Consider the following 27557-nt stretch of genomic DNA (forward strand, 5'->3'; position numbering starts at 1 on the left):
GAACTTGAAGTTTATGTAATACAATGCATTATGCAATACTATACATTGCACACACACACACAGATATGCATGCACATATAGCTTAAAATTGTGTGTGTTATTTTTTATGATTTGACAGAACAAAGTACTTTGAGCACACAAGCACTAAATAACTTCCCTTCCCTGGTGAGTTGCAATATTCTCTCAGTATCTACTCCATGATGACACTGAATAAAGATGCTAAAATACCTCCTACTTTCTGAGACAAAGTAACCATACATCCACACATCTGTGTGACCACAGTATTTTTAGGATTTTGTCAAATGTCTATTCAATTCAAGTACTTTAGCTTATGTTTCACAAATTTCAAATTAAGGTGTAGAGATACACAAACATACAATATATTGTATATACTGTATGCTGTCTTTTGTCAAGTACAATACCAGGTAAATCAAGTATTCAACTCTCCCTCATGTCCAAGTCTCATAGTGTTGGTATGAGTGGATTGGTGATGCGTTACAGAGAGTATTGCAGAGATGAACATTGAAATCTCACGTCCGTCTGCCTATTAGAACGTGATGTATCCTATATAAAATACATAAAATGTTGTCGGATTACTCTCTAGGTGGCGCAGTTGCTGGTCTTAGATTGAAAGGAAAATCATAATGTGAACAAACTCATTGACAGTCATCCTCTGTGTGTCATGAATGGAATTGTTGCTGGTGTTGTTTTCACTTCATGAGTCAGTGTGTGTGTGTGTGTGTGTGTGTGTGTGTGTGTGTGTTTGTGTGAGTCATCATCGCAAAAATGTGCACCTAGAGACACCTATTACATTGGGATCTACCCCTGTAGTGGATTTGAGTATTTTGCCAGGTGTATGTTTGTCTAATGTGGACAGATTTTGTCAGTGTGATAGCATTACAGCCGTGAAAGTTGCAACCATGAAACTTTACAGGTGTGTTGGGAAAATAAAAGACTTGAGTTCAAACTTGGGTGTGGTCCAACCCATGAGTGCTGAGTACTCATGCGATGTAGTAATGACCACTGAGTACTCATGGGTGGGAGCGTCAACATGTCAATCAGCATCACAGCTGGTGTGATCCCATTGAAAGATCCTGTATTACATGTCTTGATTTCTCCTACCAACAGTCCTGAATGTAAGATCATTAAAAGCCACCATTGAGAACCATCAACATATTCATGTTCTGACCCAACTACTCAACAGTCACTACTACATTACTACTTGAGCTGTCAGTGCAAACTTGGTCTTTATTTTCGATCTCAACTATATCCCTTTAACGTAAAGTGACTGCAACCATCATGTTTGTGATGCAGTGCAGTGAAAAATCTGTCCACAGACAGAAAGCTCTAGCAAAATGTTCAAAATCAGTTCTGTGTTAGTTAGGGTCGCTCCAAAGGGATGCTGGTAATAACGTGTGATTTTGAAAAGTTTTAAGATCTGTTCCCCCAACAGTATGGAATATTTTGCCGTTTGATACTATAAAAAACATGCTGAGATGCAGTCAAAGGCCCTAATAACCTAGGAGGTAAACCTTACATTACAACCTTGCACACATTCTTCCCATCAATTAATTTCCAAGATCAAACTTTTTTCGAGAGTTCTGATCGCATCACCACAGCATCCTGTCAGTGTTCCAGCAATCTCACCTTGGGACTGGGGTCATGAGGGATCTCAGAGGTCACCATGCCAAAATGGTCCAACTGCCGGCAGGGCTTGCCCACTCCTAAGATCTGCTCCAGGGAGGTGTTGGGGGGTGGGCACTGCGAAAGGCTGGAGATGACCTGGGCCAAAGGAACTGGGATCTGCTCCTGCTGCTGATTATGGTTCATCCCTGGGAATGATGAAACTGTGGACTCGGCCCTGTGCTGTTGTCCACTCCTTCCAAACATACTTTCACTAATAGTGTAATCCACATTGTCAATATCAGGCATGCTGTAATCCATGCAAGAATCTAGTGAGGTGTTTGTCAGAGGTTTTTGGCTGTTATCAAGGCAGGCATTGCTGCCCAGATTTTCACTGAATCCAAAGGCCTGCCACTGGGATTTCCCTGCTGAATGCTCTGTGCTGGAGATATCACACAGTCCGTTGAGGTGGTCTGCCTTCTGTTTGGCATGGCACTGCTGTGAGCGCTGGCTCTGCATCCTGGGTTGCTGCTGCTGCTGAAGGTACCGTTGATGCGTTTTCTGCTCAAGAAGCTTTCCATCCAGTTCTGAGGCCTTGCCATTGAAAATAGTCTGTTGTGTGTTGAAATGATCCAGTTGTATCCCTGCACTGGCTAGAATGCCTTGGGGTGTCCATTGTCCGTTGGGGATAGATTGATTTTGCAGGTCTCCATTCACTGTTGTTTTCGGCAAATGGTTACTCTGCTGGCCCCAGTCATGCGCCACTTTATCAGGTCGCATATTGAGGTGCTGTTGCATCTGCTGGGACAGCTGGACAATGGGAGCCTGCTCCACCAGGGGAGGCTTATTGTGAGGAAACTGCATTTGCACATTATTGTCAGGGGTGGGATTACTTTCAGGTATTGACACCGTTGTGGCTGTCGCTGAGGAAGTACTGGGAGGCGCCTGTCCTCCACGCTCTGAGGAATTAATCTTTCCCTCTAAGGAGTCGTAGATATAAGAAAGGATCTCCTCATTTGTAAGCAAGTCATCCAAGGTGGGCACTCGCTCAGGGTCCATCTCAACTCTAATCATCCGCTCATCAAGCAGTAGCAGCTCTAGGTCCTCAGCACTCAGCCCCAGCCCTTCCAGAGCCCCAAACAGCTCGCCGTTTGAACAACCCACCTCTTCTGAATCACCAACCCCTTGGCCATCCAGAGAGAGGGAGTCGAGAGTAGCCAGCAGAGGGTCAAAGCTGGGTCCTGCCTGTGTGATACCAGGGCCCAGCACACCATTGCTCGGCTCGTCCCAGCTCCTGTGCAAGCTGGAGGGTTCAGAATCAGAGAAGCCCATTATGTCTCCAAAGAAGCTGCTGTGGAAGGACATCTTGGGCTCCATGGCGGGCTGGCAGACATACACCGACTCATCCTGACTCATGAGAGCCCCGAGAAGAGAACCAGGGTCCACACCATCCCTCACCAGCCTTTCAGTCCGGCTCTTCTTTGACTTACTGCCGTTTTTCTCGTGGCCTCCATCTCTAAAGCCTGCTATGGGATGGTTGGACTGGTAGAGCAGGGCCTCTCCTGTAGCATAGGTAAAGGGTAGATGCATAGAGCGCTTCCGCAAATGTTCTCCTCCCTCCTCATCCCTATAAAGACAGAAAACATGATTAATGTCTGGATGGCAATTCACGTGCAAAGGATCAAAGTTTGTTGCTTGGTTGCTGGTTTCATTCTTGTTCACTTCTGCATGATTGAAGGTGTCTTATAACTGTCTGGGAGTCTGAGTCACATCTCTCACAACTACACATACTCTCTACCATTACTGTAAATCTCCATCCATCCACTGTAACCGCTTTATTCCTTTTATGGTGTCACAGGTGATTTTTGCTGGAGCCAATCCCAGCTGTCTCTGGGCGAGGGCAGGGTACTCCCTGGACAAGTCGCACTCACTCTGATGCAGAGGCCGCAATGCAAGGTGCCAACCCGACATCAGGAGCTATTTGGGATTCAGTATCTTGCTCAAGGACACTTCAACAACCTTGCAAGCCTGGAGCTAGGATTTGAACCAGTGACCTTCCCATCACTAGTCGACCTGCTCTACCCGCTGAGCTACAGCTGCCCCTACTGTAAATCTTTACATAGCAAATAGTTTCCTATCATCACATCATATTATGAATGATTTTAAATAAGTCAGTCTAAGGCTCAATCCTATTTACATTTATAGCTGCTCTGACTGCCCCTTGCCCCTCAGAGCAGAGTTACAAGGGGTAGTTACAATGGGACAACGGTACAGGACCCTCATACCCTCATCATTGATAGTCATTTCCAACATGGCGTCTTGAGCTAAGGTGACTACTTTCTGTTACTGAGGTGATATGCTGCTATCATCACAATGCCATTTATCTGATGGAGATTCATTCACAACTTATTAATCAAATCATCAAATAAATACAACACTGCTTCATTACCTGGTGGCTTGCAGTGCTTTATAGTCTTATTATAGTCTAACATTAACAACCTGTGCTCCTGCCCTGCAAGCCTGCACTACTAATAGAGGAGCTGTACCGAGTGCAGCAGTTTCACCTCTGGACTTCAGTCAAATTTCAGGTATCTTAAGCCATCAAAGAGGGAGAATGCAACATGAAATATGTCAAACTGTGAGACTGTCATCCACAAATCAGCAATAAAGCATTAAGAGTATTGGGATTCGGCCTAAAACACGCAGGAAGTTTCTACAATTCCACAGATAATTTAGCATTTTGCTCCACTGTTATGTTTCATTGATTTACAACACAACATAAACAGATAAAAACACATACAAAAGAGGCCTCTGGGTGGCGATAATGTAGTCGGGTTTGCCGTTCTTGTAAACCAGCCTGGCATTGGCCTGGACCCATTTCCAGCGATTCTCCTTCGTCAAGAGCCTGAACACTGTCAGACCGCTCTCTCCAGTCTTCATCACTGCAAATATGGAATACAAAGACAGTTTTAAAAAGTGAACTGTATATGTGACTATAAACATACTGAAAGCAAAGATATGATTCATGGTGACACATATTTGTAGCTTCAAATGTAATCACTTATGAAATCTGGCCAGTAGATGGAGAGAAGCTTATGAATTTCAGTGGACCAACTTCTTTGGTGGCCCGACTAACTGACATCCTCTATGGATAAGTTATTACATATATTCAGATCAGTGCTTACACTGCTTTGTATGGCAAATTACTGAGGGTGAAAAAGTGGAGTTCTCCTCGGATCAACAGCAATGCTCTTGATGTTGAAGAAAAGTGCCTCAAATCCCTTCAGGAATATGTCAGAGCTCATAAATCTGGTGTTCCCTCTTCCTCTTGTACACTTTTGAGAAGCACAAAAAGTAAATTGAATAAGCCACAGAAGACCCTCTTCAACATAATGCGATGTGAGGCTCAACACAGCAGATCAAGTTGCCTCTTCTTTCCGCAGACGTTCTACTTGCTTTGACATCTTGATTTAACTACACTGTCTCTTGCAGAGAGCGGCCAGTTAGATATCTGACCTCCGAAGTGTTTGTGTGTTTGGTGCTGCCGTATGGATCATCTCTGATGCTTTGCTCATGCAGTGGATTTGTGGGCCCTATCCTCTCCTCTGGCAGCTCTACAGCTTTGCTCAATCTGCTTCGTAATCCATCAGGATTACTTGCAAAAGCTGTCTGAACTCTCTGACCAGGTTGGACCGGGCCTCCTCAACTTTTTTATGACAGGACTAAATCTGAAATGTGTCGGTCAGATAAACATCGAGGATGGATGAATCATGACAAAAACAGCTTCTCACTGAACAGCAAGCGTCTTGTCAGGTCAAAGTGTGTTTTTATCTTTATTTCCTTTGACATTCTGTCAGACCTTTATTAGATAGAGCCAGTAGAGTGATGACAGGACAGAAGGGAGAGCGGGGTGCATCCATACAACTTACTTCTGACATGGTTCTCTGCGCAGTACAACATGTCCGCCGCGTGGATGAACTGATAGCCAGATCCTCGTACACGAAGTTCAGCCTCCGTGTACCCCAGCACTATCTTCCCCCTGTACATAAAGACCAACACATTATTCATGGTACACGCCGCAGCTTACATCCATATCCAGTGAATGATCTTCAAATGATTACATGCCAATTCAATCAAGTATGAAGCTTCTACTACGTGAATATAACGTTTAAACCCTGGTGCTATCGCTGTGTCTTCACAAAAATCAATAATGTAAGCGAGAATACAAAGGGGTAAGAATGAAGAGATTACACATCTGTGTATGGAGTGGGTATGTGTATGATTACTTTGCGTCACAGGCCAGAGGGGTGAAGTCCAGCTTGTGTTTGGTTCTGAAGATCATGTTCTTGGTCCTGATCTCCAGGATGGATGGTGGCTGCAGAGGAGTTGCAATGGCAAAAAGTGCGAGCTGTGACAGGACCTTCCCTCCGTTTTCTTGCCGCTGGCTCTGTCCATGCAGAAACTTCAGTCGGCCCTGAATGTTCAAAGCCTGTACAGAAATTATTTTAAAAAATGGAGTTTGAAAAAGCTGTCTTTCAAGTAAAGTCCGTTCAATGTGTGAGTATCTGACAGGACCTCACTCAGCCACACAGTAGCTTAATTTACTTTTACATAACTATCCAATATTGGCAGTTATTATTTCAAGGCATTAGTTGGACACACTGTAAACTATATTTAAGGACTAAAGCAAAGCAGGGAGCCGTTTAAATGCCAAAGTCTGTGACATACTGGGTGAGGAGACTGAGAGTTTGCTGTTCGGGCTCCTCAGCTGTGAAACAACATGCTTGAAGAACTACAGCCGGCTACACCAGCGTCCTCTTTTAAATCATTTTAAACACTTATTTCTATTAAAAGGCCTGCCTACAGTGTTTAAGATTTTAGGTTTCTTTTTTCTTTTCAGTTACACTGTATTGTATTCTTGACATGTGGCATAGCTCTATCTTAATGCACCCATTGTTTCAGTAACTTTTTATCTTGATGATTTGAATCAACCCATTTTTATTAATTACATTTCTCTTTTATTACTTTGTATTTCATCATTGTGTTTGTGTGTTTATTGTGAAGCACTTTGTCATGCTGACTTTGATAAGTGCAATACAAATGTCCCGAATGTTGCTTTTATTATTATCATCTCAGGATTTGGAGTTACGGTGCATCACTAAAGGCTTCGCCCTTCATAGTTACGTCTAGTTGGACGGGGGCAAAGCAGGACGTCCATCAACCAAAGGGTCCATCCGGCACTCAAGCTCAAACACACACCAACTTCACATACAGCAACAACCAGTCCAGACTGTCACTGTGTCACAGCCCAGTCACAACCCATCACTGCCAACATGTGGCACAGAAACGCTACAACACCTGGTAATTGCTAAAGGTGAAGAGGGGGGAAAATAAAGCCTACTGAGAGGCAGAAGCAATAGTAATGCATTGTAACAGTCATGTATAGAGCAGAGCAGAAAACAGGACAGCTCTGCATGAGCCGAGAGGCTGCTGTGTTCAGTTTACTAGGCGTGTACACCACTCTGACGGAGAGCTAGAGCAATATCTGTCGGGCTATACAGGGAAGCTGAGCTGAGCTCACTCCCCTTGGCAATTTACGTGAACTGCTGCTGTTTTGTTGTCTCTACGAATCAAAATGTGATAATTCCACAGCGGGCAAAATGTTGAATCACCTTCCATAATGTGGGCACTTCCAACACTTTTATATGCAGAGACATGGGCACCACCTGCAACCTGCAATAAGCATGTTCCCCCCACACTCATGGAAATGCATCTATGAACTCTGTGTGACGCAGCTCCCAGCTGATGTCTGTGTGTCTCTATCACTGTTGCTAACCTGCATCATTATTAATCAGCCAGCAATGTATGTACATATTATTACACACCAATTCTATCGTTTGTACACTTGTATCATGTCTAGACCGTCAACAAATTGTTCATCACTTTTTTGACCATTTCTACCCTCAATATAACAGTCTTCTCTAATCTATGGGAAGCACACGTGTCTCATTTACTATGTGCGTAAGTCAAGACGAATTTCTACAGAACCCTCTTGGTGTTGTTGGACAGAGTTACCGACATGAGCGGGAAAGCACATCTGTTGAAGCAGGTGGAAATCTCAGGTGGGATATGACTCTGAAGTGATGGTCCAGATGTTTTTTTTGTTTTTTTCTTTAACAGATCTCTGCTCTTCTTTCAATAAAAAATGTCCCTCGTCCTGATATCACTGACGCTTCAGCAGCAAAGCTAACCTCCGGAGGACAACAACAGTCATTTTCTTGCTGGTCGACACGCCTTAACCACACTGGTAGTACGTACAACAAGCACATCCACGTCTTTAACCCACCAGAAATCCAGAGGAGTTGTCCAGAAGGCAGCGGAAGCGGCACACAAAGCTCCTCTCCAGGAAGGATGAGTTCTCCGGGGGAAGCTGCTCGGGGTTGTAGCTGACCAGAGATGAGCTGCTGTCTGGTTCCATCTCTGTATTTACAAAAAAAATACGAGCTGATGTCAGTGACAACGACTGTGAGTGGCGAGTGTAAAGTTAAGTCAGTTTAATCTGAGGGCTCTGTGTGAAAAGCCCAGTGAAATAACAATCCTCCACAGCTTCCAGTCTCTCTGTGTTTGCAACACTGCGTCCACTTGTGAACTCGAGAATGTGATCCGGTCCCTTGTGGCACATGTCACGTTGCAAAAGCTACAGATGGTCTTAGTGCCATTTCATGTCTTGGTTTGTACATGTACTTTTAATGTTGTGAGAAATGTTCATAATAAAAGCTGTTGTCCAACCAACAGTCCAAAACCCAAAGACTCTTCATTTAATAAGAGTGACAAATAAAAAAAGAAATCCTCACATTTAAGAAGCTGGAACAAGCTAATGTTCCAGATTGAAAAATTTAAAATGACTGAAACAACCGAATATCTATATCTGGTGATTCATTTTCTTTTGACTAATGAATTAATTGTTGCAGCTCTAGCAGTAAACACCTCCATAGTGAACGCTTCTCAGCTTTTGTTTCTTGATTCCTGGAGTTGGAATGTCTTAATTTTAAGGGTAAACAGTGGCCCAGCATCCTGCCATCGATATTAGAATAGGGAAAAAAAAATCCTTTATTGTCATTCATTGTCATTGTACAGCAAAATCTGCTGTGCAGTGGCTAAACACACACAAATAAGAATAAAAAAGGGGATGTGAAAAGTATTAATCCGTCAGCTGTACTTTGACGTTGTTTCACGTCACTGACTGCCCTCCATATTACAGTGTAGTTATGTAACCTGGCCTGGAGCTAACCGTACCTCAACACACCAGCTGACAGCATGTTAGGAGACTGTCAACAGTCCTCAGTTCAGCAGCGGGTGAGCTGTGTCAAGGCTGTGGGGGTCTTACCATAAACACACCGCTCAGAACCAAAGCACACAAACATAAGCATCTTAAAACCCAAATACAGATCTGGGACCACTTCACCTCATAAGCCACAGTGAAGATTACGGGGTCATGTGACCTGACCCGGGGGATGGTCTTAAAGCTTAATGCCTTAACTGTGTCTACTTAATCGTCTGATATTGATGCCCAAATGTATGTGTACACAGACTGTGTGGGGGGTGGGGGGCAGCACACTGTACCTGTTCACAGCACTGTTTAACTCAGGGCCACCACTGGGATGTATGAGTTCCAGGTCACAGAGACGGATTTCACTAAAGTTTGCAATTAAGTGGTCAGAAATGTCTGAAACACTGCTAGGAGCTAACTGACACAAGAAACTGACCCTTCAGCGAAAAAAAAACACAACTTGTCTCTGGTATGTTATTCATGTTTTTTTTTTTTTTTTTTCCATTTGCCTCTCAGAGAGTGTTTCAGCTAATAAACCTGTATTCAGTCCAGACATGCTCTCTCAGTCTCGCCCCGTGTAGGAGGAGAGAGCGAGTACCTTCGGGGGAGTCCTGGGTGATGGCAGATGCAGCAGCGGGTGGAGGGTTCAAAGCCCAGTGCAAGTTTCTCCTGAGCTCCTGCTGGTCCTCTGTATGGACCAGTTCGTACACACTCTGGTGCATAACATCCGTCTGAAGAGAAACGAGAAGAAGAGGAAGAAAGTTTTTTTTACGAGTGACACGCAAGTGGAGGCGTGCAGGATGTAGGCAAACCTGACAAACCTGGAAAAGTTTGGGGGTTAACACTGACTCATCATCGTACACAGAAGTCAGTTAGAACATAGCTGAGTGAGTTATTTCTCTGAGCAACAAAACACAAACTCCAAAAGGCTCACATGTCTGAATTAAAGCTGGGGTTGGTTGAGAATGCAGGAAACCAGCGAAAGCGAGCTGCAGTTTCAAAGAGTCCAACCCGAAAACATCCCGCTCCCTCCCTCCAGAGCCGCTCTTCAAAAATACATGAACGCGCTTGCCTGACTACACCGACCGTCCCTCAGCTCTCACCCGCCAGCCGGGAGCCGTGTTAGTGGCTAGCTCGCTATGTTCGACATGCTCTCTTCGCTTTGCAGGCCAACAGATACGTAAACAAAAAATTCTATCAAATGCCACAATCACATAAACACAGCCGACTCATGTGCACCCAGGTCTGAGAAGGCTGCAGAGCTCGACGGTTACTCCAGTGTGCTGCTTTGTGTTCACATTAGCCACAGAGGGATGCTGCTCCTACTGCTGCAGCTCTGTTGTTAGGGGCCGTGTGCTTCATACTGAACATGAAGCGGCTCCTTTTTGAGACTTGGGGACGGTGTATGCTCCTACCTCGCTGATAGCTTGAGTTAATATATCCACCTCACCCTGCGGAAGCCTCCAGTCATATGCGATGAATGGAAAGCATGTGTGTAGGTGTGTAGGCAGGTGTGTACCGACAGGAAGCTTTTCCAGTGTTTTCCTTAAGGGGCGTACATGGGCTTATTACAGCCACAAGCAGTGTTTTTTTCTACGAGTATAACCAAAAAAGGCTCCTAGGATATCTAGAATAACTTTACTTAATCCATGTAGGTTTGGCGTCAAACGTCTCTATAGCTGGTCGTCTTGGTGGATCACAGCAAAAATGACCGATCGGATCTCAAATGCGTCCTCAACTCATCTTGGGGGTGTCCACACCTGTACTTATAGCTGTCCAGCTGTGATCAGATCACTCAGCACGGGGTAATAACACCAGGTCTGAACAGCCACCTTACTAGGTGGTTTTACACATTACTATTAAAGTGTTGCTTGGCATGGTTGCTAAGAGTCACTGCAGGATCTATGGGGACTAGCCCTTCAGTGTAGTTAGCAGCAGTCTCAGTTAGTAGTTGTGGCAGCAGCCACGGTGTAAGCAGCTCCAGCAGTATGTGTGAGAACACTCTCCCCGTACAATGTGCTTCTTGAAAACACTGTGGTCGGAAGCAAAATTTCGCTGTTGCGCCGCTCCTAAAAGTCACGGCGCAGGTGCACTCATCTGTTCAGAGAGTCTCAGTGTGTGCCGCTCAGCGGAGCTGTGAGGCAGGGATGTGCCGCACACTGCAGCCCACTGCTGTGCCCGCTGGTTTGTAAAAAGGCCACGCTATAAATAGGTCAGGTGTTCCTGCAGCTGTACGAGCCTCTGACTCTGCACCACGCAGGGAGGAGACCAATGGATCAAACAAGACCCCCGAGCCGCTCCCAGCTGATGCTGCACGCAAGCCATCCGTCCAGACCCATCTATCAGCTCCTAAAAACAGAGCCGCTACATGTTTAATGTCGCAACATGTGTGTTTCTATAGATTTGTGCCTCTTTTAAATATAATGACTTCACAATTTTAATACATTCTCATTCCCCCTGACACTTTGGGATGTTTTTTTTTCTTCTTTTCTTTGCGATCGGTTGCTGGTGTTTAGATCGAACACGGACAACCAGTCATTATCTGACGAATGTGTCACAAAACATTTTTATTCAATCGTAGAATTCAACTTGAGCCCAAGTCCATTTCCTCGACGTTTTGGAGGCTAACAAAGGAAGCAGAGGGAGCAGAGATGGACCCCTCCCTGTGAATCCAGCCTGCTGTGGCAGCTTGTCTGCAGCTCAACTCATTACCGACTGTCGAAAGGATCAATCATCCCTAACCTTATAACAAAAGGAGACACTGTTGCTGAGTGAGTTTTATTTTCAAGTTTCAGTGCCACTTAATCTGTCTGTGTCACCTCTGATTCCACTCAGCCTGGTTATATAGTTATACAAGTACATAATTGTTGTTTGCTGTATCTGTCAGTCATCTGATCCTCTGCATGCTCATCATAGTCATCCATCACACAGAGTCCTCTGAAGTCAGCCTTTCCTTACAGGCTGGACTATTAAACACAGACTGGTAAGTGCAGCCGCAGGTGTTGGTGGTGTATGAGCTATGGAGAGACCACAGCGGGGATTTCTCTGTCACATTTCCTCAAACAAATATAAGAACGACAGAAGTTCCCTGTACCTTTAGCTCATTTCTATTTCCAATTGTGTCATCGTGTCAGGACAGTGTTGAGACAGTGATCTGAGGTGATAGACAGACTGGCAGTGCTACAGTACCTGGTGGAAGCCCAGGTAGTCCTGGATGGTGTGTGAGGAGTAGAAGATGATCCCGCCAGCAGTGATGACCAGGACAAAACCATTGAGAGCCTGTGGGACAAACAAGGCAAGTACGAAGACAGTTAGCAGAGACATCGTGTCTTGCAAATGATTCAGCACCATCATCTGTCTTTGTGTGAGAGATTTCAGGTAAGAGAGTGAAGAACCAGGATGCAATTGTCAAAAGTTGTCTGCTGTTATTATGATGGTGTCGGCAACATTTGGCTGCTGCCCAATGACCAAAACGCTGGATATGAGAGGGGGGTCTGTGAGGGAGCCTGATGCCAGACATTTCAGGCTCCGACATGAAGTCGACCCTATATTTGTATTGCAGATTCCTACATAATGTGTGTCACTGACAAATAGCATACTACAGTCTCACGCTCAGCAGGTAACATTTTGGACTACCCATGCTCTCATATTTCCAGCATAAACAGGCTGCTGCAACAAGTTTTTGTTTACATGAAAAAATGTGGAATCGTGGTCGTGTCTCCACCAACTGGTCAAGTTGCAGTGATCCCAGCGAATCATGCTGTCTTCACTTCAACCTCAATTCAAGATCAGGACTGGAGTCACAGAATCAGTCTCTCCTTCTGCTCCCCAGGTCTTGGCGTTTAATGATGGCCACACAAGTGTTTCTGCAGAACATTATGAGGTCACAGCGAAGCTGACCTTCGACCTCTGGATTTAAAACGTCCTCACTTCATCATTTTATCCAATCAGACATTTGTGTGAAATTTGGTCATCGTTAATGTATCATTTAATGAGTTATGGCCAAAAATATGTCTTCTGAGATCACAGTGACCAAATCAGCTCATCCTCGAGTGCGAAGTCCAGATCTGAAGAAATTCCCTCATGGCGTTCCTCAGAATGGGACGGTTGGATGCCTCTGGCCACAGCTGCTGTCAGCACCGAGGCATGTTAGAGCAATGATGACTAATATAAATGCACTCAGTCTCCACACATTATATACACCTAGCTAAAACTAATGTAGTCGAAAAAGAGTCATGTTCTAACTTCTATCGTCATGAACATGTAATTGCTGGAAGCATATCGTACCATATCTAATACACCAGGGATGTTTCCAACAGGTTGCCGTGGTTATGGAAAACAAATATCACTAACATTTAACTCTTACAACAGCTACTTCTATAACTACCTTCAAACAATGGTTGATGTACTCCTGTGTACAGCAAACCAGGCCTTCTCCCTTTGTAGAAGGTGAAGTGTGGAGACATTGCTGCTTATAGTCCCAGCTGTCGCAGAAGTCCAGTGCATCCAGTGCACATGAGGTGAGATGACTTTAATAATGTCACACTGTTAGTTAAAGATGGCTAGAACAATGATTTGTTTTCTACATATTTACATTTATAAATGAGGGCCTCAGTTCAAAAATATGTATGAAACATATGGGCATACATACATTATTGTGATCTATTGTTCCTTCTATTTCTGTAAATTAAAAAAAAAAGTTTTTTTTTCTCCTTTTCTTTCTACAGCTGCTGTTTGTGTTAGGTTTGCGATAGATCGGAAAGGAAAGGAAAGGAAAGGAAAGGAAAGGAAAGGAAAGGAAAGGAGGAGACCTTCCTTGTGAAAATCGAGGAAGCCTGCTCTGTGAAATGGAGCACAATCACTGTTTCTCTTCGAAGGGGAACAGCTGGTCCAACATTTCCACCTCACTTAACGAACACTCGCCCCTCCCTCGGCACGCAGACGTTTTTGCAAACAAACACACAAATAGACATGAACCAACACACACTACACACACACATGCACACACACACAACTGTCCTCACACAGCCACACACAGAAGCACAGTCATCTCTTTTCCAAATCAGCCCATGGGGGGGGAACCAGTGATTCACCACAATCATCAGCCACGCTTCCTCCACAGTAAACACAAACACACAAAATGTCAAGGTTGAGATTTCCACAGTAACTGCTGCCACACAGATAATACATTCTGTCTAATGATCTGAAGGTTTCACTGACGCTCCCACTTTGAATGAACTGAAATCGATTCTGACGTCGTTTCCCGCAAAGTGTGTTTAAAGTTGGAAAACATGGTGAACTGCGCTGTTGCTGCTGGATGTGATGTGAGAGCCCCGCGCAGCCGTCAGAATGAGGCCACGTCTTTTAATACCAGATAGCCTACTCATGTGCACTCATTAACCTCCCGGCTGGAAATGACTCGATTCACTCATGAGTGTGAGCAGAAGAAGAGCAGCGGCTCGCAAATTTCACTCCGAAGTAGGATTTTGTCGTTCTGCGTGGTGGGAGCAAATATGACTCGGCTCAGCTTGTGTTTATTCCTAAAATGATGACTGAAAAGTCAGAGGCACAATTAAGACACTCTGCCACGATTCCTCCATTTTTTTTCCCGAGAGTGAATAATTGATGGGCTCACAGCTCCTTTATAATTCACCACCGTCTGATGTGAAGAACAGCAAAGGAACCCGCTCAGACTTTCGGGAAATAAACCTGACATTCCTCAGCCTGTGAACTGCTCGCCGCCCGTCTCCCCTCTCATCCCGCCGATTAGGAGGAGGAGGAAGATCCCCCGTGGAACACTCACCCTCTTTTTCTCCAAATGAGCTTTCATTTCTCATTACCAACAAGCTGGGGAAATGTAGGCTTATCATAATAATTAAACCTCCCTGGTAGGGTTAGGGTGTATGGCGGTCAGGCTGTTTCCTCTCCTCTCCTGGAATGCCAGTGCAATGTACATTGGGAGGAACTGGACTGGAAAATCAATGACTCCAGCAGATCCCAAAAAGATCTGGCAGCCAGTGAGCGCGCGCTCCACTCAATCACACATACAGTACAGAGGGCACTGAACCGCCGCGAACCAGGGGAGACCTTCCCCCGGTTCCACTGGAACGGAAACCACGTCTGATGGTTGCCTTTTTTCTTAAAAAGCTGAACCGCTGAGTACAAGATATTCAAACAGACGCATGTTTTACATAGAGGTGGTTTATTCATGACCGTTAATTGGATTTCATCAGATCCAAATGTTGCCTGTCACAGTACAGCTAACAGCCCTCTGGAGCAGCTCTTTACAAACACGTTCAAAAAACCGGGCTCGGTGTTCAGCGTTACATCGTTTAAACCTAATCTCTCGTCTTTCACTCCGCTTGGCGTTATTGCTTGTAATTCTATGATGTATGCAGACACCTGAACGTCACCTCCATGTGTGACTGCTGAACATGTCATTCCAAAACTAAGTGAAATAGAATCTGATGCTAGGACAACCTCTACTCGTCTGGTTTGAAGTTTGTTTGTTTTTTTTGCAGAACCTGCTGCAGGGATTTGCTCCCATTCAGACACAAGAGCATCACCACTGACGCCAGGTGATGAGGTTAGCTTGCTCTGTTAGCTTGCTCTGTTAGCTTGCTCTGTTAGCTAGACTGACTCAAGTGCCCACAGGAAGCTAACAACAAGGTCTTCTCTGTGTCTGTCTTGAGTGGGTGGGTCATGATCTCTGTAAAGAGACACTGCTGTTGAGTTTTTCAAATGTGTTGTTTCGGTGCTCTGAGCAGCCCAACCCGAGCGCCGACTAGCTCCATTATACTGGAGGGAAGGCTGACATCTCAGCACTGCAACTCTGCAACGCCCACCAAAACCATCTAGATGGAGGAGGAGCGCTAAAAAGATTTCGGGTGAACTTTGCTTTTAACCAAGTGGTTAAAATTGTCACCATTAAAAAACAAATCTCCACCATATGTAGTCTATTTAAACCCAAAACACATTTCCACTCCGACCTAACCCTTTTGTGCCTAAACCTAACCAAACGCAACATTAAAAACAGTTGTCTGACACACACTATTGTCTAAAATATAATAATAATAATAATAATAATAATAATAATAATAATAATAATAATAATAATAATAATAATAATATAGTATTATAACTCAATTATTTTTATTTGTGATTGGGCTGATGGGTGGAAATTTACTCTTTTAATCAACACATTTTGAAACCTCCCATTTCTGTTCAAAAGAATCCATTTTCAGCAGAATTCTTTAAAATGTTCCACCAAACAGATAGCTCTTCATCTCTGCCCAGCAGCTGAGCAGTAGACACGCTTAACTTTAAAGTAGACTAATGTTTGATGAGGTCACAGCAGACTGTGACAGACATATTGAGCGGTAAGCTTCTCTGAGCATCTCGGCTTCTGGTCACTGGCCTAAATAGATTCTTGGCGCTGGTCAGGAAGAAGACAAAACACTGGAGCGGACAGACAAATAAAATCAGTGTAGCTGTCCGTCACCAGTCCCTTTCCTTATAGGATAATATGACAGTTTGAGTTCAAGCAACAACAAACACAGCTTGAATTCTTACCTGCAGCAGAAGATCGCCTTCAGGAATCTTGGTCTCCACCGATCCCGCTGTTTTACCGTCGCCATCATTCATGCCGGCCGGAGTCGCTCCGTTCCGACCGTTCAGGGTGACTGTACAGAGGGACAGACGGGGAGGGTGGTGGAGGTGGAGGTGGAGGTGGAGGTGGAGGTGGAGGTGGAGGTGGGGAGAGGCAGACAGCGTTTTAGTCCTGTGATAATGTTTGCAAAGCACTGCTGTGACTGTCAGGTTGTCTTATGAGTAGCACGCTAAAGACGCTGCATGCAGCCCGCTCCCAGCTCATTAAACATTCATCACATGCAATCTGAAAGTCTAATTCAACTCAATCCGGACCTTTACATCTGTGTAATATGTGCACTTCATGTTTCTATGAAAAACAGCATTAATACAACAAAATAATATTCTGACATATTCGTAAAAATGACTTCTTTTACTTTTGTCCTTCATATTTTGACACTAATCATCTTTTACTTTAGAGACTAATGGGTGATACACATTAAACGTTCAGTATTTTCTCATGTGGTGTGCTTATTTCTGTTTCCTGTCATTTAAGGACAATTGCGGCAGTACGGATGCTGTCCACCAGCAGTCGACACAAGACAAAGGTTAAGAAATCAAATGAAGACTCAACATCTCTGTAGAAGAGACAGCTATGTTGCACAAATGTATTCAAGTGTGTTTGTGTGTGTTCAGCTTTCGCACGTGGACTAACACTGTGAGCTGGTGAAGAGAAGCGCTCCGTTTCCCCAGAGATGCTTCTTTTAGCCACATTCGAGTGAGATGAGGCAACACTTCCTTCAGGCGTCACTACACGTTTGAACTTTACTGCCCGCTCAGCTCAGCCCGACCACCCTCCTCTCTCCCCCGCCAGCGTCACCACTCCCCCAGCCCCTCCCCCCAAGTCCCCTCTGCCTCCCCTCCCAGTCCCTCCATTGGCTGGTGGCCCAGCTGTTCTCATCCTAATGGGACTCTCCCTTCTCCCAGCTGACATCACAACTCATTTTTTTTTTTCCCCCTTCCTCCTTCCCCTCAGCTCTGCTGCTCTGAGGCGTGTGAGAGGTTTGCAGGCTGGTGGTGTGGATAAGCCGAGTGGTCACTGCTCGTGGAGAAAAAAGTGATGCATGTTTTTCAAAGTGTAAAAGTGCTCTGCTTCCCTGTCCGTTCCGTACGCTGCACATGAGCTGACGGGCATCTAACGCTGGTAACTACTGACTCTCCACATCAGAAGACCAGATCTAACACTTTTAATGGTGGAACACATGCCAAAAGCAGGCACAGATTCTATCGTAAAGTATTATAATGAATGGTAATGGTTAGTGATCAGGTATATTGCACATCAAAAGGATATTTTTTTTTTACTAATAAATAGTAAAACAGCATGAACATTAAGATAATTTTATTTACAGATGAATGTTTAATATCTTTTTGACTAACATCTGGAATGTCAAACTGAACTGTATGGCCGGCGATCTGAATGAGTCTGATTGTTGCAAAATAACAAAGAAAAAACCTGATTTATCAAAATCAAATCTAATCAATCGTATTTACATTGACCAATATATGCGGTGCAACGCAGCTTTTCTGAGTTGATGCCTTCAGACATCACCTTGAGACATTGCTGACAGCCGACAATAGATTATCAGCCGATAAACGATAATAAGATAAACGCATAGAGCCCAGCTTATATCATCCTATTTCTAATATGTGAGACGATGAGCTGCGGTGATGTCATGAGAAAGAGAGCAGTGGTCAAGCACATTAATCTCTGACCCCTGCGGGAGCACCGTGCTCTGACCCGCGATGACCTTTGGCCCTGAAGGTGGTGTATGACATGATTGGGTGACTGGGTTCTGGGTCAGATCTTTTGTTGTCTGCAAACGGGGTTAACAAGGAGTCCATCCGAGTGTCGGAGCAGACACTGGAGAGCATACGGGCTTTGTGTGGGGGAGTCTGACGTGGCTCGTACCTTCACACGAGACACAGCTTTGGTTGGACACCCCTGACCTTATTCCCATACAGACCTCTTGGATCAGCTTTAAGAGGGCTGCTGAGAACAATGTGTGACATAATCTGACATACTGACGAGTCAATGGAGAGGGCAATGCATCACATATGTTAGATATGCTGCAGAACGGCCGTTTTTGTCCCATAAAGAAACACAGGAGGGACTCACAGTACACACATGTACACACACACACACACACACACACACATATATATGTGTGTCTGCACAGAATAGGAAGAATAGTAGTGGCTTTGCCAAAGCTAATGGAGATCCAAATAAAAGATAATGATATGTTGGCACAATATTGTCTAGTATTCACATTTTCTTTGACTATCAACTGCCCGAAAGTGTATTCAATTTTTTATGTACATTTTATGTATTTAGTTTTCTAAATACTTCATCTCAGTTAAATACGCTTTGCTCACTTGTGATCCCACACAAAACGTGCCTGTTTCATAAATCCATCTAGGAAGGAGCCAATAGAAACGGTTTGGAAAAGGCCCGGCACTTTCAGAATATACTTGTATGGTGATTGGATGAACCATCTGTCAATAACCGTCTATCAGAGGCTAACTTCAGCCAATCAGATCAGTAGGAGAGCTCTACCAGCTGCGCCAGCTGCTAAATTAAAACTCTCACAAAGGCCCGTCGGAGAAGAGACAAAAAATCATCAAGACACCATCAATGCCATTCTTTCCTCTTCTCTTAATGAAGACATGCTGTCCAGTTCTGATGAGACTGCTGCAGCTCCATCAAAGGCTGTGATTGGTCAGATCATCTTTTGACCGGCCACTAGTGTGTAGCTCCAGTGTCCAGCGCCCCTCTAAGAGCCTCAGTCAGGGGATGGTTTGGTGATCTTTTCCTTATCTTAAAAAAGTAGTAGTGGTGCCTGAGCCTAACAGAGCCGTGACTGTCTGACAACATAGATAACAGTCCAAAAGTCTTTGGTCATAATCTTCACTAATATACAGTCAGCAATATTTTGTTTAAAAGTCTAACCAGATGTTGCATATAACGCGTTATTGCTAACTTGATTGTGGGGCTCTTGGTGTGCAAAACTGACACCAGAGGAGCATCATAGTTTGAAGCTCCAGGCCACTGATCAAACTGCTGTATTTAATGAGCTGGGGAGTGTGAACCTGTGGATGAATACATCATGAGTCTCAGTATCACTACAGCGCCTTTATTTAGTTTGGTCACTTCCCTGTAGACTACTGTGATCTTGTTGTGTTTTGCCATCATGTCAGCTGATCTGAGATGATAAATCACCACAGAGGCATCTGTGTATTTAACCAATGATCACCAAAAAAATAAAGGTTAATCATAACTAACATCCATGTGATAATTCCTTACTGGTCATGACGACACAATGGTTAGAATGTAAAAAAACACAGGGCTCTCTGTCCACTGGATTTTTATTCTTAGGCCAAAAAATGAGCACTACCCATTGTCACTATCTGCGTGCGTGTGTTGTGGCAGCGCTGTGTTTGCTGCACTTTGCTAGTTTACACCTCAGGAACCACAGGTATGCGGCAGCGTCAGGGGCATAATCCAGCCGGAGAAAGTGGGCCAACACAGAGCCTCTTGAATGGCCAGAGGAGGACAAAGAGCAGATCTTGTTATCAAGCTTCAGTGGGCACAAGTGTACATAATGAAAAATTTACATTCTCGCTGCCATCATATATATGTGGCACAAGAGCGCTCCAGCAACCACCCAGAGGCATTTCCAGTGAGCTGAATGGAACAGCTTGACTTTCCCATGCATGCATCCCTGCATAATGGAGCTCCGAAGCTAGTGGACAACAAACAGCACCACGCCGATCGGCCTCGTGTCAAATGAGTCCAGATGAGACCGCTCTTCTTTTTCATCAGCTTCATTCTGCATGATCACTTCTATTTTTTTTTTCCCCGCTGACAAATTGATTAAAACAAATCAAATTGCACATTTTGGTTTGTGGTACAGCGTGGTAACTTCATTTTCTTTTTACAGTACATTGTTGTTTACTGTAATTTAATATATGTTACTGGTTACTGTGATTTTCTACAGTACATTCCTTGTTCATCTCATGTTTTAGAGGCCATATTTCACTGCAGTGATTGTTCTGCAGCAGGAGTTCACAGTGCGCTTTTGTTGGCTGTGGTTATTGACTGAACACACAGTGTTCTACTGTGAAACAGTGTACAGTCACTCTTTTCACAGCGATTTTTTTTACAGTGTATCTTCAGCTTTTGAGGCGTTTAAGCTTGAACCCATCACTACACATCCACAGCAAATGTGATGTGGATGTGAAAAATGCAGTTTAAGTTATTATACCCTCTTTCGCTCTGACTGCAACAATGAATTGTTCTGAAACCACCAGAACTCTGAAATCTTCTCAAGTCAAAGCCATCAAGTCTGCATGCATTCATTTGCGGAAAAAAAAAGTGAATTTGCAGCTCTGCAGAATTGAAAGACAACAGTGGACTGTAGATGTCAACAGACACGTCTTCTTTCTATTCTAGGAAACAATGGCAAAAAGGGAAAGCATCAGACTACTCCGCTGCCTTAAATCTCTCTTTTTCTTACAGGAGTTTGAATTGCTGCCATCCCTTAAATCCATTTCTGCAAACTCTCAGGCACATTTTTTATCATGCTGTATGAACTGGAGCTGCAGCACAGTGATGGAAAGCAGGACTTAACGGGCATGATCAGTCAACCCAGCACTGGAGGTGATGGATCAAACCTGACAAACGAGCAGTGACCCTGAAAATCAGACTGTTTGTCATACTTCAGCTGCCCTTGGAGGCATTTTCTTATTGCACGGTGTTTTCTAGAAGGTAGTGATGCAGCTCGATCCGAGAAGTTTATTATGATGGTCATTTCCACTCGGCATCATCCATCCAAGTCATTCATTTCTCCAGTCAAGGCTTAGGTAACAAAACTTTGTAGAAAGAAGAACAAAACAAGACTCTGAAGAAATCAAGTTCAAGTCACATGACCTCTTCAGTTCTGTGGGGTTTTTTTAGGTACTTATTTAGGTTTTTCTTTTTGGGTACAAAATAAATTCTGGTGTAACGTGATACATAATTACAGAGCCCCTATAACTGAAATTGCACGTCAAACTGCATTCACTGAGTAGCCTCCTCCAGTCATGCGCCATCCTCTGCAGAAGATCCTCATCTCAAATCATTTATAATCACCCGTGAGAACAATGTCTTGAAGCTTTTGCACTGTTTGCATAGTACAGCCCAAAGAGCACGTGCACGACAGACATTCGCCATTAACTGTTTTTGGGGCCATCGTGCATCATGTGCCGCTGTGATTACACAGTTTGACCACTATCAGATTAGCAACAAAACCCAGTGCTCCTCCAGGGGGCTTCATTGGCATTACATTTGCTAGCATATAGCTAGCATAATTATGTAGCTAACACACTGAGGAGCCACAGTGTGAAGAAAAAAAAACTCCCTCATCTTTTACATCTCTCATTAGGAAAACTAATACTCACTAATGCAGTAGCACTCGAGTTAACCAAGACCACAGTACTCAACGGGAACAATAGTTTAAAGTCTTTTGTAGCTGCAGAGGAAGCTGCATGTTATCTAATCAATTGCCTCTGACTGGCAAAGTTGCATTGTGGGTAATGCTGGTGCTAGGTTTTAAAAAGGATGAAAGAATAAAATTTAAAAAAAAAAAAAGGTGATCTCTCTTGTTTTCAAACCCTCCAACATTGTTACAGGTGTACAGTGCAGATCAGTGGGCTGCTTTTCAAAACTAGAAAAAGACAGTAATTTACTCTCCTCTCGGAGTATCAATGTAGTTTTCTGGAAACAATGTCAGACCACCACAAAACCTAACCAAACGAACTAACTAAGTCCAGTTGTCACAACACTTTCAAAGGACATATCTTCAGTCCTGGGACTGTGACCCAGAGGCCATCTTGGCTCCGGTCCTGGCCTTCATCATGGAGCCTTCAGCATAAAGCTTCCTGACACTGCTCCACAGAGAGCAAGACTTGGCCTGGGTTCGTCAGGGTTTATCTCGCAGAGGGCTTTAATTCGCTGGAGGCTGAGGCCCAAAAATTTTTTTAAGCACACTGAAAATATTTATAAAATATTTGACCATTTTCAGTTTGTCCCATCGTGCTATTTACAACAGGATTAGCAGGGATGTTCTGTACTTGGACCGCTTATACTTCCAGCCCCAACCCATGTTTCCAGAGCGCTGTCACAGGGCGGCGTGTTCCCACGATAACCAAACAACACACTCGTGAGGCTGCCAGGGGGAGGCTTGGATTTTTTGTGACCAATCACAGGACAGATCTGGGATGAAATGTTAATGTTGACCTGCTGTTACAACCAACACCACCTCCTGATGATCACGACTCAGTTATTTTGAGAAGAACAGCGTGGCGCAGACTAGAGTAATGTTGGTATAACATTAGAATATAATCAACCAATCAATTTATAAAAACACTCCTAAAAAAAAAATCATTGAGAACGACCCGCTGTCTGCATTCGACCGTCAGTGACCGAGCAGAGGAAGTCGTACTCAGGATGAACTTGCTTGTTTACACAACATATTATGTGTCTGTGCTCGGGTCACGTGGGATAACAAAAGCAGAAGTCTGCATCATGAAACAGTGCTATATTTGGACAGCATTAACCCAGCGTATTAAACCAGGGTTGGGGGAGGGAGGGGTGGTGGTTCTGGGCCACGGCGGCAGAGCCCAGCGGTGTTGGACATCCTCAGCCGCTGTGTTAATGCTGACGATTAGAGGACACGCCTCACACACATGGCCCGCACTGGACACACAGAGGAGGGAGGAGGCAGCGCAGTTTGTTTTGGATCCACGCCAGGACTGATTCAGAGCGCAGGCAGCGAGGACGACGGCAAAACAAGGAATTACTTTGACTTTTTCCCGGCTGAGAAGGCCGTCAGCCATCGGCCACCGAACGCATCGCACCTCGCCTCTCTTATAGAGTGTATTTACATGCAGTCTTGTGTCCTCGTGCCATTTAACAGACTTACCTCTGTTTGCGTTATTCCACCCACCCAGTGGGTTCCTTGTTGCATGAACATTGCACAAATGTCTGCGCAAAAACACTCTCTGCTGGGTCCACTTCTCTTTGTCATCCGAATCCCTATCAGTGGAGATCATTCTACTTTTGTTTCTCGAGGTTTGGTTGTTATCTCCAACCACCATGTGACCTGAGCCAACAGTGCACCTTCAGAAAGTTGACAGTGACGAAACAACTGGTCCAGCTGTGCAACGGTCTCCTGGTTGCACCACAGAGAAATTTAAAGTATTACGGAGAAGTTTATTATTTGCATAATGCATATTTGACATACAAGTTATTTCAATCAGACTGCACAGTAGTAAACTGATTTGTTTATCAATTTAGTGTTTATTTGCATGGGGACAAATACGCAGCATAAACCAGTTCCACACACTATTCTGTTAAAAATAGAAATTCTTAAGTGACAGCATTAAAAGGCCACTTGCTTGGCTGTCATTAGTCTTTGCTTAGGAAAACAAAGAATGTCTCCATAACTCTTTCTGAATGCATCTGAGATTGTGTCATTGTAGGAGGTAAAGTACCAGCTAAGCCTGGCAGTCAAACATTGTCATGGGCTGCAAATCAAATAAACACAACAGGTTTTAATAAATATATTATTTCATATTATATTCATATTGTATTATAATAATGGTTTTCCAGTTAATTTGCTTATGTGTGTGTGTATATACATACGTATGTGTATATATATATATATACATATATATATATATATATATATATATATATATATATATATATATATATAAAAACACACACACACACACATATATTGTCATAGTTTTACATATCCGTAATAATGTGGAAGAGGAGTCATGTTATGCACCAAACCACTGTTGAGGTCTCATGATCTCTTATTGGGGTTTTAGGTTTCGTTGAGCCAGCTGACACAGAGAAAGCCGGGCTACGATGAACTTGCTTTGTGGCAGTATACCTCTGGTGGCTCAACTTACTAACACTGTTGTTCGGCGACATACAACAAGAAAGACCACTGAAGTCTTTCAGAAGTCTGAAGTCACTGCAGCGCACTTTAAAACTTTCTGCACAGCTCAGGTGTTAATCTGTTCACGAACACGTTAGCAGCCAATCAGGAAGTGCAGCTCAGGCTCTCAGCGCTGTAGCTGGGGAGATTCAGATCAGTACTGACAATTCACACGCTGTAGATGCATGCGTTCTGTTTTTGTAAATCACTAAAAATAGAACTGTAACCCATTTTCTTTCTATTTTTCCCTCTTTTTTTTCCCCCAACACAGTGCAGCAGGAGTTCAACTAGTTTTTAGGTTAAATTATGTTGTGACTCACTGTTTGCACCGGAGAAGATCTACTGCAGCTACGTCTGCTTTTTCCAGAAGTGCTATTTACAATCATATCATTACGCCATGATTCAGTTTGGTCCCACTGTAAAATCTAATCAGATATCTGAGAGTTATTTTGTATGCCTGAATACACGAGTGGAGCAGGTCTTTGAGCCTGTCAGAGCACTACATGCCGTCACGTGACAACGCAAACACAGAGTAATATCCCATCAGTCAACGCTTCGACTCTTAACAAGCTACAACTCACTTGTGCGCAGCAGTGATTACTTGGGAGCGTGCACGCTGTGTGTGCGCGAGTGTGTTTGTGTGTTAATTATTCCAGCAGAGTGTGAATGGCAGCGAGTAAATATAGAATGTTTCAACTCCTTCAACCCCCCCGAACGCTGCGGTAAATGAACACGCGATGCACACATACCGCCCCCACATCTACTGACATACACATGGATGCACGCAACACACACACACACACACACACACACAGCCACACATATAGAGGCTGAACATGAACACGCGGCCACTAATGCAGGGGGGAAAGCACGCACCCTGTGCTGCTTTCGTGTCTCCCGAGGTTTTTTTTTTTTTTTTTTTTGAGATCACATGGTTGCATATTTGCTTATGAGAGGCGATCCACAGAGGTGGGAGGAGGAGGAGGAGGTCTCACCAGGATTTGGGCGGGGTATGATGGGGAGGGGTCACCGCTGATTACCAGGTTCTCCCTTTGGTGGCCTGCATTCCTGGCTGTGCCGTGCCGTGATCAGCGGGGCTGGGGGGGGGATGGGGTTAAGCCCTGCAGGGGAAGGACGGAAGGGAAGGACGGGCAGAGGGAGGGGAGGCAGGGTCGTCATGAAGGGGATGACCCACTGCTCATTGTGTAGCCCGCACCGCTCCGCTCTGCCGTTCATTTGTTTGCAGATAGATGACCTACAGGAAGGAGGGGGAGGGGAGGCGGCACTTCAAATAACAAACACCCCCCACCCCCACCCATACAGAGCTATCCCGTTATGGTTATCATGATATGTCACAAGGCTTCCTCGGCGGCCTGCAGCTCTGACACATACGTCCAGCTGTGTGCCAGCCGTATGCGTGCCGTGTCATGGCGGCCATGTATGGACGCTGTTTCCTTTCAGGCGTAGCAACGCGCGCTGCAGTTGCATCAGCGCTGGCATCGTTCGAGTGAACTGACGTGACAGCTGCATTATTCGACAATAATAATAGTTTTTTGCAAAACAGAGAGAAAAGACGAGACGCAGGATCCCACTCCAGCGTCAGTCCTGCTACATTAGTCCAGCTCCAGCGTGCACGCTGGCTTCCCGCGTACGACAAAGCCACATTCTACTACAGCCAGAGTAGCGTTTTACATAATTCATTTTCTATATCCATGTCCTGATCCAGCGGGAGTTGCATAATGTGTGTGCTGTGCAGGTCCATGTTTGCTGTCTCTCTATTAATGGAAGACATTTCAAACCCGGAGCTTTTATAATAGATATAATGGTCGACCATATGGAAACTTGTGAAAGATTCATTTCTCCTCTGCTGCTCCGTTGTTCTTTTGTTCCTTGTGATTTGAAGCTCAGGGAGCCTTGTACAAGTTTCAGGCGAAAACATTCAGGAGTTCAGGTAATCATTGGCTATATTAGATATATACTACTATCATAATACTTGATAACTGACAGCGTTTCTGGTGAGATGCTCAGTACCAGTGCTCTGTGCTGTCGGATCCTCAAACAAGTTCAAACAATACAGTCCATTGTTCGGTGACAGGGGGAGTATCACAACCTTTTACTCAAAGATGCAATAACTGACTTGTTAGCCACATTGCAACCAGGGCTGTCAAGATTCTCCAGATAAATGATATGATTTTAGGTCACAATTCAATATTCCATTAAAAAAAAAAAAAGCAAAAAAAACAATACAATGAAAAAAAAACAAAAAACACAGCACTGATGGCTCTACCATTGTTAGACCATCCAGTCTGGATTCATAGATCAGTGGATCACTGTTTTTATGTCCGACAATTTACATTTTCGTAGTCTTCTTTAAAGAGATAGGAAGTGATACAAGTGACTTATTCCACAAATCAATTTGGAACAAACCCATAAACACATAAACAAGAGAGGATTCCTGCTTTTGATTTCAGCGAAGGTGAACTGCAGAGAAATTTAGTTTAGAACAACCACGTCTGAAGATCATCCGGCTGACAGCTCTCTGCTGCCAGTGTAGACCTGCAGCGGTCAAGGAGCAAGGGAGCAAGGGAGGGAGGCAAGGGAAGGAGGCAAGGGAAGGAGGCAAGGGAGCTTTTCCTGTGGGCTCGAGGGACACAGCTCCTTTACACACTGCTCACATGAAAGCATTGATCAGTGCAGCTTTGATTTAAACTGCTAAATCGAACACCAGTGAAAATAAGATCCACATTTCACCCCATCAAACTATTCCAGGTGTCTTTCTTTGAGGTTTTATTAAAACCTGACAGGGTTTTCGAGCACTATACTGAACATACTGAACAGAGGGAGCGTTACCTCCAGCAACGCTCAGCCAGCACGGAGAAGTGAATCCCTCTGCAGCCACAGGGATTATGTCTCCTAATCTCCATCTATATTTACAATAGAGTGTTTCTGCAGTTCACTTTAACAACAGG

The 27557-nt window shown here is 44.3% G+C and overlaps 1 protein-coding gene across 1 annotated transcript in view; it reads right to left on the reverse strand.

Annotated features, from left to right (window-relative positions):
* The window catches only part of LOC119026476 (aryl hydrocarbon receptor-like), a 42030-nt gene that overhangs the window by 4343 nt on the left and 10130 nt on the right, over positions 1 to 27557 (reverse strand). The window contains exons 3-10 of the mRNA XM_037110906.1: positions 16526 to 16635; positions 12143 to 12232; positions 9552 to 9684; positions 7970 to 8103; positions 5910 to 6112; positions 5553 to 5662; positions 4424 to 4565; positions 1648 to 3250 (exon numbers count right to left, since the gene is read on the reverse strand). Coding sequence (XP_036966801.1) covers positions 1648 to 3250; positions 4424 to 4565; positions 5553 to 5662; positions 5910 to 6112; positions 7970 to 8103; positions 9552 to 9684; positions 12143 to 12232; positions 16526 to 16635 — 2525 coding nt within the window. The remainder of the gene's footprint in view (positions 1 to 1647; positions 3251 to 4423; positions 4566 to 5552; positions 5663 to 5909; positions 6113 to 7969; positions 8104 to 9551; positions 9685 to 12142; positions 12233 to 16525; positions 16636 to 27557) is intronic.

This window comes from Acanthopagrus latus, chromosome 9 (assembly GCF_904848185.1).
Source record: "Acanthopagrus latus isolate v.2019 chromosome 9, fAcaLat1.1, whole genome shotgun sequence".
Lineage (NCBI taxonomy): Eukaryota > Metazoa > Chordata > Actinopteri > Spariformes > Sparidae > Acanthopagrus > Acanthopagrus latus.